Here is a 16,069-nt window from a genome sequence, read left to right on the forward strand (position 1 = left end):
GCTTGTCGTCTGTAAAACAGAAGAACCCGTCTTTACTCACTGATATAAGCATTTCTTTAACACTCTACCTCATCCCTGCAGAAAATGTGGAATACACATTTTTCCTTTGATTTCTGTGTCCAAAAACATTTACAGTACTCTGATCCTTCACTTCGATCCTCCAGAAAACATATCAGTAACATAACTAGAAGCCAAAGTAAAGAAACTCCAATGTATACAAATGCAAGATTAAAATGATAATAATAATAACAAAAGAGTGTGAGTGGATTAAATTGAGTGTAATGCTGGGTGGAACAAAATACCTTGTTTACAAGATTTGTGTAAATCTGTTGAGCTATTTTTCTCTAAATGGTGACTGTGACTGAAATTAATATCATAATGAAATTGCACTGTGGTTCGAATGTATTCATGGACCCCTGTCATTTCCTTTTTCTCTCCCCTCTTGTTTTCTGTCGTCTAATACTGTATTTTGGAATTAACTCAGTTTTTCAAGGTTGCATAAAAAAAAAGCACTTACAGCATTTGAAGTGACTAGACAGTCAGTCCATGAGAGATATTAGTTTTTGTCGTTGTACCTGTTTGTACCAACACATCTCAGCAAATGCTGACTAATGAGACGTAATTCAAGATCACAGCCTGCTGTTCCCAACAATACGTAGTGCAAACAGAGAAAAACAAGAAAAACACAAAGGAAGAAATTGATTTTTTTAGCCTTCTGACAAATCAACTGTAAGTTAAAGCACAATAATATCCCCGGTTTGACAAGATGGTGTGATTTTTATTAAGAATCCCAATATCATCACTTTACAGCCTGCTCTCTCTGACTTCAAGGCTTGTGCTGCATCACTAGAGCTTAATGGAGTGAGTTCTGACCGAGTCCCACTGATAATAAGCAGTGCCCACTAATAGGAGTTTTAGGGGATATGTGTATATATTAAAAGGAAAGGAGGTCCTGCTTTATCAAAGGCCTGCGACTTCATTCTCTCTGCCTGCAGGGTTGGACTGAAGTCAACTGACTTTATGTACCCAATCTTTAGGATATTGACTACCCCAGACAGCAGGCCATCAATTACTCCCACCTCACCACACTTGCACCATCTGTGTGTAGTTGCTGTTTCCTCTCTGCGAGGTCTCCTTCCACTTTTCTTAATCTTTCTATCTTTCTTACAGAGGCTTGCGCTCACCCCTTAAATTCTCTTTCTTCGATTCTTGCTCAGTTCGCTCCACTCTGTGCATTCCTGACTGTGATGTTTTGTTTTTTTGTTGAGCCCCAGGCAGTGGCTTAGTTCCTTGGCGAAGGAGTCTAATCCAGTGTTTTAAAAAGCTCTCAGGCAGGATGTGACCGATTTCATTTTACACTAAAAGCCTTGAACACATCTCATTCATGCAGCTGCAGAATGAGAATTGCATCTGAAATGGCCCCCGTGCTGTTGACCATAAGACAATTTTGCCCCTAACTCATTTTTAATTTTTCTAATTTCTTTTTAATTATGTTCTTTTTGCTATTTTGCCTTTTTGCTCTTTGATTTCACATTCTTCCTTCACTTATTCACAAAAGCTTCTCTAACAATGTGAATAGACATGAATAGCAGATCTCATTAAACACAATAACCTTATGTATATATAGAAAAGGTAACAGAATGGGAGAAAAAGAGTTTGGAATGAAGATAATTAATGGATGGGCCAAAGAAATTATTCATCATGACTGCAAGCTACTCTTTTGCACTTTTTCCTTGTCTGTGGACTGGCATGTTCCTCTAGGGAACAATTCCTGAGACAGCCAATCATATGTGTTGAATTTCTAAGCACTCCCACAGGAATCACTGATCCTTGGCATGCAGGCATGATGTCTGTACTTCTAGTCTCTAGTGTGTGTGTGTATGTGAGTGTGTGACAGGAAGAGAAAATGCATGCAATCTCCTGTGAGCATAGAAGAAGCAACAGAAACCACAATCAATACAACCTACTGAACAACCAATTGAGCAAATGGATCCATGGATCCCCTCTCTCTCCCACTCGTGTGTGTGTGTGTGGTTTACTTTGGTAATTTTTCATTATTATTAACAAATGTATAGGAATTTGTTACAGAACAGCTCGAATATGAGCCTTTTTACAAGTGTACGCACATGAACCAAAGCATTATGTCCACTCACAGTCAATGTATTGGATCTAGGAGAATGGGAAGACTGAGCATTTTTTTTTCCAAGTTCCAAATTTTTGTGCCCAGACAACTGTTCAGAGCATCTCAAAAATGGCAGTACTTGTGAATCATTCATGGCCAGTATTAATGAATACTTACAAACAGTGATTTGGAGAGGAACAAACCATTAAACAGGAAAGGGCTGTTGTGGGATATACCCTAAAAATGTAAACTTCTCCGTGCCAGAGCTACTTTAGAAGTCTTGTAGTCCATAACTCAGTGGGTGTGAAGTGTTTTACTGTCACAGCAAAGACCAACAGCATATGACGCAGGGCTAGTGATAATGGTAAAGTGGTCGCCCCATGATCGGAAGGTCGGCGGTTCGACTCCACTTAACGGCTACCCTGAGGTACCCCTGAGCAAGGTACCGTCCCTACACACTGCTCCCCGGGCGCCTGCTTAGTGGGCTGCCCACTGCTTCACTGAGTGAATGGGTCAAATGCAGAGAAAAACAAGTAATTTCCCCATGGGGATCAATAAAGTATCCATTATTATTATTATTATAATGGTTTGTTCTTCAGTGTTTCTTTGTGCATATTTCAGTGTCAGTCCTCATGTTGTCGTGCTGATTAAATAGAATGCGTTGCAGTGTGATAAATGGAGGAGGAAACAACAAGGATATGAGCCTTTAAATCACTATTAGTTTGTCTCTGAGGAGCAATTTATGAGATATTTTATAAGGTGATCTGACGTGCAGTCCCAGAGTATTCAGTGGTTCTCCTTTAAAAGAGAGTTTAAACTCCTCGTGGTCCAAATCTTTTGGCCATGACAGCAGCCCTTGAACGGCCATGCCACATAAGGTTCTGTACATGTGTAAATATAAGATATTTTACAACATGAGCTGTGCTTAGATGATATATGGCTTTCACAAAGAACTTTTTTACCTCATGAAAATGTATTTCATAAGTGCAACTTAAATGCAAATATATTCTTCAAAGAAAATGCCACAAAAGACAGGGCACTTACCGGGGACTGGCAGTGTCATCCTAGAATTACTTGTCTCTGGCGGTAATGAGCAGCTGTGTTTGCGCTAATTGATGATTTTACAGGTGTTATTTTTATCTCAGGTTTTTAATTAGCATACAAAATGAGAAAGCTGAGCTCACTGTAAGCCTGCCTGTAATGGCTTTAATACTGTAGCTGTTGGGAAACTAGAGCTGCAACCCCTTTGTGTTTAAGTAATTACTTAAACAATTAGACACCTAAATATACACTCACCACTCACTTTGTTAGTTACACCTTGGTAGCATTAGATTGGACCACCTTTTGCTTTCAGGACTGACTTAAAATACTCCTGGAAATACTCCTCAGAGATTTTGGTCCATATTGACATGATAGCATAGTTGCTACAGATTTGCTGGCTGCACATCCATGATGTGAATCTTCCATTTCACCAGATCCCAAAGATGCTCTATTGGATTTAGATCTGGTGACTGTGGAGGCCATTTGGATACACTGAACTCATTGTCATGTTCAAGAAAAAAGTTTGAGGCGATTTGAGCTTTGTGACGTGTCATCATGCTGAAAGCACCCATCAGAAGATGCTTTATACTGCATGTGGTCATAAAGGGATGGGCATTTTCGGCAACAATACTTAGGCGGCTTGTGCCATTTAAACCATGCTCAGCTGGTACAAGGGGCACCAAGCAAGCCAAGAAAATACCCCCACACTATTATGCCAGCACCAGCAGACTGATCCATTGATAAAAGGCAGGAAGGCTCAATGCTTTCATGCTGTTTACGTCAAATTCTGACTCTACTATCAGAATGTTTTGGCAGAAATCTAGACTCAACATAACAGGCAAAGTTTGTCATATCTATAGACCAATTCTGGGGTAACTGTTGATGCTCTGAGCTGACAGGAGTGGCACCTGTTCTTCTGCTTCTGGAAAACCATCTGCTACCAGATTTGATGTGTCTTACGTTTTAAAGTGTTCTTCTGTATATGTTGGCTGTATAATCACTATGTGATTTATTGTTGGCTTCCAATCAGCTTGAAGCAGTCTGTCCATTCTGCTCTGAGCTCTGGGATCAACAGGGAATTTTCACCCAGAGAAATTCAGCTCACCAGATATTTTCGCACAGTTCTCTGAAAATTCTAGAGATGGATTTACGGGAAAATCGCAATGGATCCCAGTTTCTGAAATACTCAGTCCAGCCCGTCTCTTTCCGACAACCATGACTCAAAGTCACTTAAATGTTAAACCTTTGTTTCCTGTTATGATGCTCAGGCTGAACTTCAGCAGGTCGTCTTGACTCTGTCTACACACCTAAAAGCATTGCGTTGCTGCCATGTGACTGGCTGATGAGATCAGACAGATTTCTCTGTGTTTTATTCCAGAGCTATGAGGTGTAACCACAGAAAGCTGTGTGATTTGAGCAACTAACTGGAACAGTGTATGAGGAAGGAACGCTTTCTGAAACAGTCATCTTCCCTTCATGTAAAGAAACTGCCAAATAACAACATTTGAGGAGTGAAATTGAAGTCACTCACTGTGGACTCATGCTTCAACAAACACCAAACACACACACGTACCAACATACTCACCTTTGAGTAACGCAGTGAGAATGGCAAGGTCAATGTCTTGATGACCCTCCGATCCCATCCGGAAAACTGTTATCTGTGAGACAATGACCAGACAATGACACACACACACACACACACAGAAGAAAGTCAAGGAGACAGAAAAGCGAGAGCGTCTGGGAGTGAGGTGAGGTTGTTCCTGTGAAAGCAAAGCAGCTTTAGTTTTGAGTCATGTGATTCTTGTTGGAGCAAATGTCTTAATGTATGCTCATAGCATATAAAGAAAGTAATATAGCTACATCGTGTGTGCTCTTATTTGCTGGATTAAACTGCTTCACTAAAAACACTTCTGCTGAGGTGCTTGGTGGAGGAAAAGGGGAGAGCTGACGAAATCCTCTCATGTACTGTACGGTAGTCCCCCTCTCTCTTGGCTCTTATAGAGAGAACTCCACAAGCAGCCTGTTCACTGGAAAGAGGGAATGAAGGGATTTGCTGAGGAGGCAACTGAGGAGAACGAGTAAAAACACAAAAGGGAGGAGGTTCAAATGAATAAGAACTGCAGGTTTTTTCCCCCAACACAGTTCATTCTGGTCTTTTTTTCCGCTGTGTCGTACACTTTTCGGATTAGGCTTAAAGGGAATATTTTACTCACTGCCCAGTTTAGATCTTTATTTGCTGCATATTTTATATCATGTGTGAGAATGAACAAATGGTGCGATGGATGCGAGCTAAAGTCAGCTGAGAGGGTAATTTGAGAAATGCTGTGGGTTTTCTTGATTTTTTTAAAAGTCAGAAATAGCAACAGCGCACACGTAATGGCGTTAGCGTGTGGGCCCACGTGCTCATATGTGTGCATGTGTGAAAGGCACCTTGTGGGAGCATGAGAGAATCCGTGTTCTGAATGCTTGATGAGCTATTCCTCTAATCCCTTACAACCAGCCATCCATCTCCTCCCACCTCCCTCCCCGCAGCACATCTTCTTTCCCATCTACACCCCCACCCCAAATGCCTTCATTTCGTGGGGCTCCAGGAATCCGCAGTCTTTGCTGCTGCTGTTGCCGCTGCATCCCTTGGGCAATGCTGCAATGTTGTAGGCTAACCCTCCTCTTTATCCCTCTATATCTCGTTCCCGCTTTCACACTAAGTGAACACAAGTAATTCAAGTCCACATTGATATTTTACATTATCTGTTTATATTGGCTCTTTGCTCATTTGAACAAAAACTAATTGCTAATAAGGGTAGCTTTTAGGTGCGTGCATGCTCATGTGCATGTGGTGGTCATGTGCCCATCTAATCATGGGGTCTTTCCAGAGGTGAAATAGAAGTGTAATGAGATGTAAAGGTATCGATTGAGATCTTCTTGATACCAGTGAGTCGCTGGTGCAGAGCGTAATTTCATTAGCTTCCTGGAGTTACAGTGCACCTGTGTGCATTTTCATAGTGTGGCCAGTGGCTTGAGCATCATTTGCCACAATGCCAGACTCATTGCCTGCACTCTAATAGACACTGACAACACATTTAGGGAGCCATCTGTAGATCCCATGTTAAAGTCTTTCCAAGTGTGCGTGCATGACTATGAGTTTAAGAGACTGATTAGTCTCATCTGTGCTCCTGTGTAGAGGCTTGAAAAAGTCAAATGGCGTATGTGAAATGTGTGACCTTCTGACAACATGATTTACAGAAAGAACTGCTCATACTGACAAAAGGGAAAGAATATCTGAAGGCAGAGAGGGCAGCTAGATCTACAGCTGTTAAGGGTGTGTTTGGGTGCGTGTCTAATTTCAACCAATCTGGCTTTTTGTCCATTATACCCTGTAGTTATCATTAGTGGGTTGAAGAATTCCCCTACAATCACTCCCTGACACACACACACACATGACTCTTGGTCAAATTCCTTCAGGACTACAATGAAAGATAATGTGGTAGATGAACGATGATTATAGCTTCTGCTCTCTCTTCCACCCAGCATCTTTTTGTCAATCACTAATCTTACAGCAGCCTCTCACTGGCATGCTGCCCCTTCATCCTTTGCCCACTGCCTCATCCCTCGTCACTCCCTCCAATTACATCCCCAAGGTGACCCCGTGCATATGAGCTACCTGCTATGGCTGGGAAACTGCTGCTCAGAAGCTGAGCTACATATCCTCTGAGACAATGCAAGGCTGCTTTAATCTCAGCAATCCCACAGAGAGTCATCAATAAATGTGAGCGAAAGTAAACAGGCAGCTTTTCCTTTTTCTCACCTCATACACTGAAAGACGCTCTTGAGTACTTACTGGGAGCAAACAACTTTAGCACAGTGGTAGACACAGTTTCAATATTTTTGCTCTTCCACTCAAGGCATAAATTCACCCATCTGTTGTGGATTCCAGCTGTCTTTTGACAAGAATAGAGGAACTAAGAAAAGACGCATTAATGACAAGAAGAGGGAGACAAGTGGAGGCAGGGATTGAGAGAAAAGGCGGCAGGAAAGAGGAAGCGTGCGTGAAGCAAATGGAAGCCAGAAGGAGCGAGATGTTGTGTTGGCAAATTGAAGATTGATATGTGAAATTAAAGAGGAACAGGCAGGATTCTTGCATCTTCAGAGGTGCTATGCTGCATACCCTGAGGATCAGAAAACAGCTCTTCATACTCCAGCGAGCTGAGCTGATTGCAAAACATTCATCTTCATTTAACAGGCAAAGATCCTGCTGACACTGGCCAAACACACAATCACGGGTTTCTGAATCGTCTTCTGCGGCTCATGCAATAACAATGGTAAAAGTTCAAGTCTGACAAAACTCTGCTAATGGTTTCATCTGGATGAATTTTAACCATAAATTATTTACATGTATATTTCTTTCTTTCTGGGAGAAACCATAAACCAATAGCTTTCAGTACAGCGAGAAACAGAGGAACGAGGGAAATAAGTTTCTCTACTCATGAAATTTTAAACTGATAAACTGCCCTGCTGATAATGAACCAAGGAATTGTCTCCCTCTGTTTGTGCCTCAAACTCTCTGCGTACCTCATTTCCCATTTGCTATATAGCCAAACCATTTTCCCCCCTGCCTCATCCCTCCCTACATCCCCTCCTCTTTCCCTCCATCTGTCCCTACCATGTTCCCTCCCACTTGCTCTCTCCCTCTCCCTCATGGTCTATTTAAGTCGCTCGTTTGCTCTCATTTTCCTCCTACTCTTTCTTAGTATCTCTTGTCAGGACTGTGGAGGAACAAAGCTTATACAAAGCTTGGACATACTCTGAGAGCCAAGTGGGCTGGGGTGTGTGTGTGGGGGGGGGGGGGGGGGGGGGTGCAGTAATCACACCAATCACACAACATTAACCCAACTGACACAGTCAGTGTCTAGTCCCATCATCCCGTTACAATGCAATGATCTGCTGGGAATCCCAGGGTTCTGCCATTCATGTGGATGTTACTGTGGGATGTGATGTCCAAAGCACTGTTGGTTCACCTAGACTTCATAAGGCAGGTGGTTTTAATGTTCATCTGATAGAGAATTTAATATAATACATAAGAAAATAATGACACTGATGATAAAAAGATTAATGATACAGAACAGCAATAATAAGTAAAAAATATGTAGTTGGCAGTTTAATATAAACTCTTTTTTGTGCTTCAGCCTTAAATATCTTCTGGTTGGTGCCATGAAAGCAAGAAACACCACTTTATGGGTGGCTCAGCACTATGTCCTGTCATGTGTTCATGTCACTAAAGTCACAGGTGTGAGATATTTATCATCAACCAAGATCAACAACAGAAAAAAAAATGCATAAATAAACAATTAAAGCATTTGATGTATTTCCCACATTTAAGTGCCCTTAAGAGCTATTTTGCAGTTATTTATGGTTATGCTACAGTTTCTCTCAGAGCTTACCAGCTCTACTATTACTGCAGAGTGCTACATGCAGGACAGGGAGGAAGAGAAAACGGGTGATAGCGGTTATAACTGATGAGCATTTGTTAGCTTGATATAAATGCCTGAAAGGCTTCCTAATTCATCTGAAATGCTGGACAGATGTTGACCAATCCCAAATGTCTCTAAGTCTTATGGGAAATAAGTCCCCCAGAAAACCACCCAGCAGACAGGCCTGACCCTCATTTTATTTCAAAGGCAGAGATTAATTCTGTCCAGTTATTCTGTCCAGAATAATGACATTTTAAAAAGCCTGTGGGTTGTAAAGCACTAACAGCAGTGTGAGTTACAATAAAGATAAATTTGGGAAGTCTGAGGTGAATCCTTTCATGCAACTACGCTGCAGTGATATATATTAAGGACCCCCCACCTATCTAAATCTTGTTCTCAAAAGTGAGATATGGCTTGACGTCTGTCAATGCATTTATTATGCACTCACCAGCAAACTTCATTAGCTACACCTGTTCAACTGCTCATTAATGCTAATAGCTAATCAGCCAATGCCAGCAGTTTAATGCATGTAGACATATAGATATGGTCAAAATAACCTGCTGAAGTTCAAACTCAGGTTTGGAATGGGAAGAATGATGATTTAAGTGACTTTGAACATGGTATGGTTGTTAGTGCAAGATAGGCTGGCCTGAGTGTTTCAGAAACTGCTGATCTACTGGGATTTTCCCACACCTCCATCTCTAGGGTTTACAGACAAGGGTGTGAGAAAGAGAAAATATCCAGTGAGCAGATGTTCTCTGAGCAAAACTGACATGTTGATCAGAGGTCAGAGATAATGGCCAGACTGCTTTGACCTGATAGGAAGTCAAGGATCACTCAAAGATCACTTGCAACAACCAAGGTATGCAGAATCGGAATGCACAAGTGAAGAAGGGCCCACAGTAGCAGAAGACCACACATGTGCCACTCCTGTCAGTTAAGAACAGGAAATGGAAACAGGAAACACGAAACCAGGGATCCACCCTGCCTTGTATAGATCACACAGATGCTGGTGGCCTGAGGGTATGGGGGATATTTTCTCAGCATACGTTTGGCTTCTTAGTACCAACTGAGCTTTGTTCAAACACCACAGTCAGCCTGAGTGTTGTTGCTGACCACATGCATCCCTTTATGGCCAAAGTGTACCTTTCTGATGGCTACTTCTAGCATTATGAGGTGCCATGCTATAAGGCCCAAAAAACTTTAAACTGGTCTCTTGAACATGATAGTGAGTTCACTGCATTCAAATGGCTTCTACATATCCCACATCTGCAGCAACAGTGAGATGCCATCATCTCAACGTGGACCAGAAAGTCCACTTTCGAGTTGAGTCCACGCTGAGGCGTCCTCCCAGCAGATTGTTGAATCTATGTCATGAAGATTTAAAACAGGTCTGAAAGCAAAAGCGTATCCAACCCAATACAAACAGGACGCAACTAAAGGAAGTGGCTGGTGAGTGTATGCAATAAATTTCATGTGAGAGCAATTTACATCTAACTCAAAAGGTGCATATTAGTCACCGATTAACTTTACCCCTAAACTACCTTGTCTTCATTCCAGCGTGGCAAAAATGTCTTGAAAAAGTGTGTACTTTAGGCCCTCTTCATGCAGTGTAAAAAACATTAAGTGCAATAAACAAAAGAGAGCCAACAAGAAAATGACTGAAGCACAAACTGTCCACATAAATAAACCAACATGCTGGAAATAAGGTAAAGCAAAATAAGACACAGCCTTTCTGTCATGGTCCTGGGTCGGTGACCCAGCGCTTTTGGTTTGTTATCATTTTCTAGATGATGATTGTTTAAGTTCTGTGTTATTTTCGATCTGCCTCTAAGTCTGCGTCTGTACCTGTCTGTCTATGGTGTCTCCCCATCTGTTTGTGAATCTGTCTGTTTAGTTCAATGTCTTGTCTGGTTCCATGTATCTGAGTTTCCTGTTTTATTGTGAAGGTCCGTGTCGTATGTGAGTGTGATCAGTTTACGTTTCCCCTGTCCCGTCAGCCCAGATTCCTCCCAGCTGTGTTGCCCTCCTGTCTCTCATCCCCTGATTACTGGTGTGTGTATTTAAGCCCTGTGTGTTCTCCTGCCTGTTGCCGGTTCGTCTGTGTTTCCACCGTGTCTTCTCCCTGCTGTTCATTGTCATCCTCCTCTGCTCGTTTTCATTCAGGTTTGTGCTCTGTAGTTTAGTTGTTTCCCAGTTTAGTTTAGTTCGAGCCCCGTTTGCTGTTTGTCCACATTCTTTTGTGTTCAATAAATCACCTTCACTCCTCTACGACTGCCTGCGCTTGGATCCTCATTTATTCCACACGGCTCGCCTCGGCAGCCGTGACACTTTCTTTGGTCTTCCTGTTTCTCTTCACTAGACCTCTTCAGTACACACACACACAGCCAGTCACCTGCGGTCTAGATCTTTTCTACTTGGGTGTCTCTGCCACAGAGTCAAAAATCAAAGCAAAGGCCTTCTGACAGAGAGCCATATAGACTCACAATTGTTCTTTGTCTTTCTCTTCCACACTTGCCCCTTTCAGACCAGTGCAAAGACTCAGGATTAACTCGCTACTGCTTCGGATATGACGACAAGCTTGTTGTGTGATCTGACTACTCCCGTGGGTGTTGGATACTACCTAATTCTATGGGTGCTGAATAATCACCGTAATACCACATTATATTATACTTAGTGCACTTGGTAAATAGTAATTGTAATAGTTTGTGGTTCTGCAGAGTTCACATACAGACAGATCTTTAAGGAGAGATGTACCACAGCTTTCTATCTTTCTATCGTTATCAAGTGAGTGGTTTTTGTGCAGTTTGCATATGGCTAGAAAAGAAAATTTGAGTTTCAAATATTTCCTTAGAAAAGTGAACGGTTTCTATCACATTTCAAGCCTGCTTACAGAACAAATACCTGGGTGTGCATCATCAGAAGTTAGTGGGGGTGGTTTCTTCTTATGTAGCTGCTCTTGGAAAAACCTGGATCCTTCTAATGGTTGTCAAAACACCTTTTTATTGATATATACTGAGGTGTCAAAACTCATTATTAAAGGTACAATAAAGTTAAGAGTTTTCAGTCTATACTCAAAGCATCACATAAGAAGCAGGTTAGTGGAAAAGCTGGATGTATAGCTGGAGGTATATTACTGAGCTGCAGATCGGTTGTGTTTGGCAGAGCTCAAAACACACAACACAATAATTATACTGTATTTGTAAAACACATGGTGAAGAAAAGCCCGGAGAGCTAAAAATACACTTTAGGTTAGTGGTTACAGCAAGTGAACGTGAACTATTACGATGTCTTTATAGGCAGCTGGGCAGAAATAGGGAAGCATCTGTTCTGTCATATACTCGTGAAGAAAGCAGCTGAAAAATGCAGCCTGAAATGTATTCTACAGAGACATGCTGTGAGCGCGAGTGGAGGGGAAGCTCATGTGATGCCTATTAGTTTGGCAAGTTAGGAGGGTGGTAAAATCATCACAGTAAGAGAAACAGAAAGGTAATAGGCAGCAGAGAGATAACCATATCCATTTCTCTCCTTTCAAAAAAACACCTTTGATACTCTCTGTATGGCAGATGGGCTACAAAAACGACACTTTTATGAGAGATGCAGAAATTGCTGGGAAATACAAAAGTCAACTTTTTTAATCAAACTTTTATGTCCTTAATAAATGTTGAATTGCACTGTTAAGATTACAAGCCAAGGATGATTATGTCTTTCGGTTTAGTTTTTTCTTCCATTAAGCCTAAAGATGCATCAGTTACACGCACAGGTTTACACAGAAGGTTTATTACCCCTGCATCTGATGACGACCAATTGGTTGCATTTCAAATTGTGTTTTATATATTTTTGTCCAGATATCATCAAACTCATTAAAGCTCAAGTTGGATAAAAGTGAACCAAAATAAATGTTTATTTATAGGTTCTTAAGTTCAGAGAGTGAAACAAGTAAAAAAAAAAAAGAATTCTCCTGGACTTGCCCCAAGCCAACAAGCAGGAAACAAAAATCTATAACTTAGATCTTGTGTAGGGTCTCTTTCCTAATCTTCCTTTTATTAGCTCATAAATATTTTCTATCTAAGTGACACAGAGAAACTTATGGATGTGTGTATATCAAACAGGACTGGAATGTTCTGCTAAACCCAAATGCTGTTATAACTTGACTGCAGGTGATTCAGAAACTCTGCAGTCAAGTGTTTAAAGACAGAACACTTTAAGACCTTACTTTGGTTGCCTGTCAGTTTCTGTATTATTTTAAAATTCTTTAACTTGGTTTAAAGAAATTCGTGGAATTGCTTCAGTATTTATGGCTCGTATACTTAGTCTGAAGCAGTATGACTCTTAATCAGAATCAGAATCAGAATCAGAATACTTTATTGATCCCTGGGGGAAATTATTTTTTGTTACAGTGCTCCATTTTAAACCAACATTAAGACAAGACAGACAATACGCTAACTAAGAATAGTACAATATATACATATATATACATACATACATAAGTCACTTATAAATAAATATTTGGAAAAGAAACATGTGTAGTTGTAGCAGCAAACAGTGTGTTAAGTGGATGCGTTGTACAGGGAGATGGCCACAGGCAGGAATGATTTCCTGTGTCGTTCAGTGGTGCTTTTCGGTAATCTCAGTCTCTCACTGAACGAGCTCCTGTGACTGACCAACATGTCATGGAGTGGGTGGGAGGTGTTATCCAACATTGTCTTTATCTTGGACAGCATCCGCCTCTCCGACACCACCTTGAGGGAGTCCAGCTCCATCCCCACAACATTGCTGGCCTTACGGATCAGTTTATTAAGTCTGTTGGCATCTGCGACCCTCAGCCTGCTCCCCCAGCATGCAACAGCATAGAGGATCGCACTGGCCACAACAGACTCATAGAAAATCCTCAGCATTTTCCGGCAGATGTTGAAGGACCTCAGTCGCCTCAAAAAATAGAGACGACTCTGGCCCTTCCTGTAAAGTGCTGTGGTGTTTTTAGCCCAGTCCAGTTTATTGTCAATGTGTACTCCAAGGTATTTATAGTCCTCCACAATGTCAACACTGACCCCCTGGATTGAAACAGGGGTCAAGTGTTTCCTGGTCTTCCTGAAGTCCACGATCAGTTCCTTGGTCTTTGCCACGTTGAGCTGCAGATGATTCTGCTCACACCACGTGACAAAGGAGTCGACCACAGCCCGGTACTCTGTCTCATCATCCCTGCTGATGCATCCAACCACCGCAGAGTCATCAGAAAACTTCTGAAGATGGCAGGTCTCTGTGCAGTGGCTGAAGTCTGTGGTGTAGAGGGTGAAGAGGAAGGGGGAGAGGACAGTCCCCTGTGGTGCCCCTGTGTTGCTAATCACCTTGTCAGACACACACTGTGGGAGACGTACATATTGTGGTCTTCCTGTCAGGTAATCAACAATCCAGGACACCAGAGAAGCATCCACCTGCATCGCTGCTAACTTATCACCCAGGAGGGTCGGCCTGATGGTGTTGAAAGCACTGGAAAAGTCAAAAAACATGACCCTCACAGTGCTCGCCGGCTGGTCCAGATGGGTGTAGACACGATTGAGCAGGTAGATGATGGCGTCCTCTGTTCCGAGACGAGGCTGATAAGCGAACTGAAGGGGATCCAGATGTGGTCTTACTATGGGTCGCAGCTGGTCCAGGATGAGCCTTTCCAGGGTCTTCATGATGTGGGAGGTCAGTGCCACGGGCCTGTAATCCTGGGGGCCACTGGGACGAGGCGTCTTTGGTACAGGGACGAGGCATGATGTCTTCCACATCACCGGGACCCTCTGCAGACTCAGACTCAGCATAAACAGTTTATGAAAGACTCCACACAGCTGGGGGGCACAGGCCTTGAGGACAAGGGGACTCACTCCGTCTGGTCCAGCAGACTTGCCTGAGTGAAGTCTCCTCATTGTGTCCTCTGGCACAAGTCCTTCAGTTGTTCCAAAGTGCAGAAGAAAAACCTTCAGCGAGACAGCTTTTAGCATATTTTTTTTTGCCCCAAGCCAGTGTGCCAGAGGATCTGAGAGCAGCTGGAAGTCTTTAAAAAACAAAAGTACCTCTTTATGCTGGCTTTTTAGTGTGGTTTATAGAAATTACTTACCTCATTCAATTTGCTTATTTAATTTTATTTATATATATTTTTAGAATTATTAGAATTATTATTATTAATTATTTCTGGTAATATATTTTTTATTTTTTTTACCTTGAAATCCTTTAATTCACATTTTCAGTTATTTTTATATTCACTTTATGATTTTTTTTATTTTTTTATTGAGGGATTGTTTTATTGTGTGTGAGAGCATAAATAAAATTAATTATTCTTGCGCTCTTATTTTCTTTCATTCTTTTATTAGATTGGTTTCAAGCTTTAATTACTAGTTTGTCAATAACCTGTGAAATGCTTTGATCTGGACTAACCTGTGCATCTGGTGAACTGACAGCTGCTATATAAATGTTTAAGTCATCCAGTAGTGTGGAGATCACAATGACTGTCCTGTTTGTGGACTGACAGCACTGCAAAGATGCCCTTTTTATAACAGTTTTGTGAGTTCGGGGAGAGGCTGCGTTGGATTATCTGGGCCTTACAGTTGCTCCTGCTGAATGATTCACATGTCATTGTTCTGCTTTTGTATACTATGTTCAGAGGATCTATTAATTTGAGGATCAGTCAGCCACTGGAACCCCATTGAGAGTGTAATCAATCCACTTACACGCTGCACAGCCATGACCAAAGCTGAGCTGCCTGCAAAAATGCTACATGTATACTATGTGTGTGCATGTACTATATCTATAGATTTTGACTTAATGTAATTATTACACTGACTGAATCACAAAATATGTGTTGGATTCAAGCTCAAGCATTTTACTAAAGTAAAGAAAAGTGTGTGTGTGCATGATACTGATTACAAATTAAAAGGCAAAATGCCACGATCTGCCAGCAGTCCCAAAAATCACTGATCTGGCAAACACTCCCTTCCTTACAAAGCATCTAGTGAACTATGTTTAAACCAAATTGGGGCAAAAGCAACCAAGTAGCAAATGACTTAGTACTGCTGCTGGGTGTTTTTGTATCAGAGTGAATATATTGCAGTGTTATGCTGTAAAGTGAGTGTAAGGTTGTGCAGGAGTGCATGTAGATTGGGTGTAACATTGTGGTACACTTTTACTCGCAGCATGTCTTATCAAACCTGCAAAACTGCAAGCCTTGCCACAATTGCATATATGTGAGTGGGTAGCTCATACCAAATATCGATTTTCCATCTCATTAGAATTTTATATTGCATACCGTACAATTTGCACATGTTTCAATAAATCATTGCACCATTTTCCCATTTTCCTGGAAAAGAAAAAAGACATAAGCAGTGGCTCAAGCCTTTTGCCCTGTACTGTATAATATTGGATTTCAATACAAAACTGAAGTGAAATTACTTAGTCT

The 16,069-nt window shown here is 41.5% G+C and overlaps 1 protein-coding gene across 5 annotated transcripts in view; it reads right to left on the bottom strand.

The window, feature by feature from the left end:
• Positions 1-16,069, bottom strand: part of trpm3 (transient receptor potential cation channel, subfamily M, member 3) — a 120,191-nt gene that overhangs the window by 28,628 nt on the left and 75,494 nt on the right. For all 5 annotated transcript variants that reach the window (XM_082553316.1, XM_082553313.1, XM_082553315.1 and 2 more), the window contains one exon: positions 4,749-4,821. In XM_082553316.1, coding sequence (XP_082409442.1) covers positions 4,749-4,821 — 73 coding nt within the window. The remainder of the gene's footprint in view (positions 1-4,748; positions 4,822-16,069) is intronic.

Source organism: Aulonocara stuartgranti (assembly GCF_965226115.1).
Source record: "Aulonocara stuartgranti genome assembly, chromosome: 12".
NCBI classification, from domain to species: Eukaryota; Metazoa; Chordata; class Actinopteri; order Cichliformes; family Cichlidae; genus Aulonocara; species Aulonocara stuartgranti.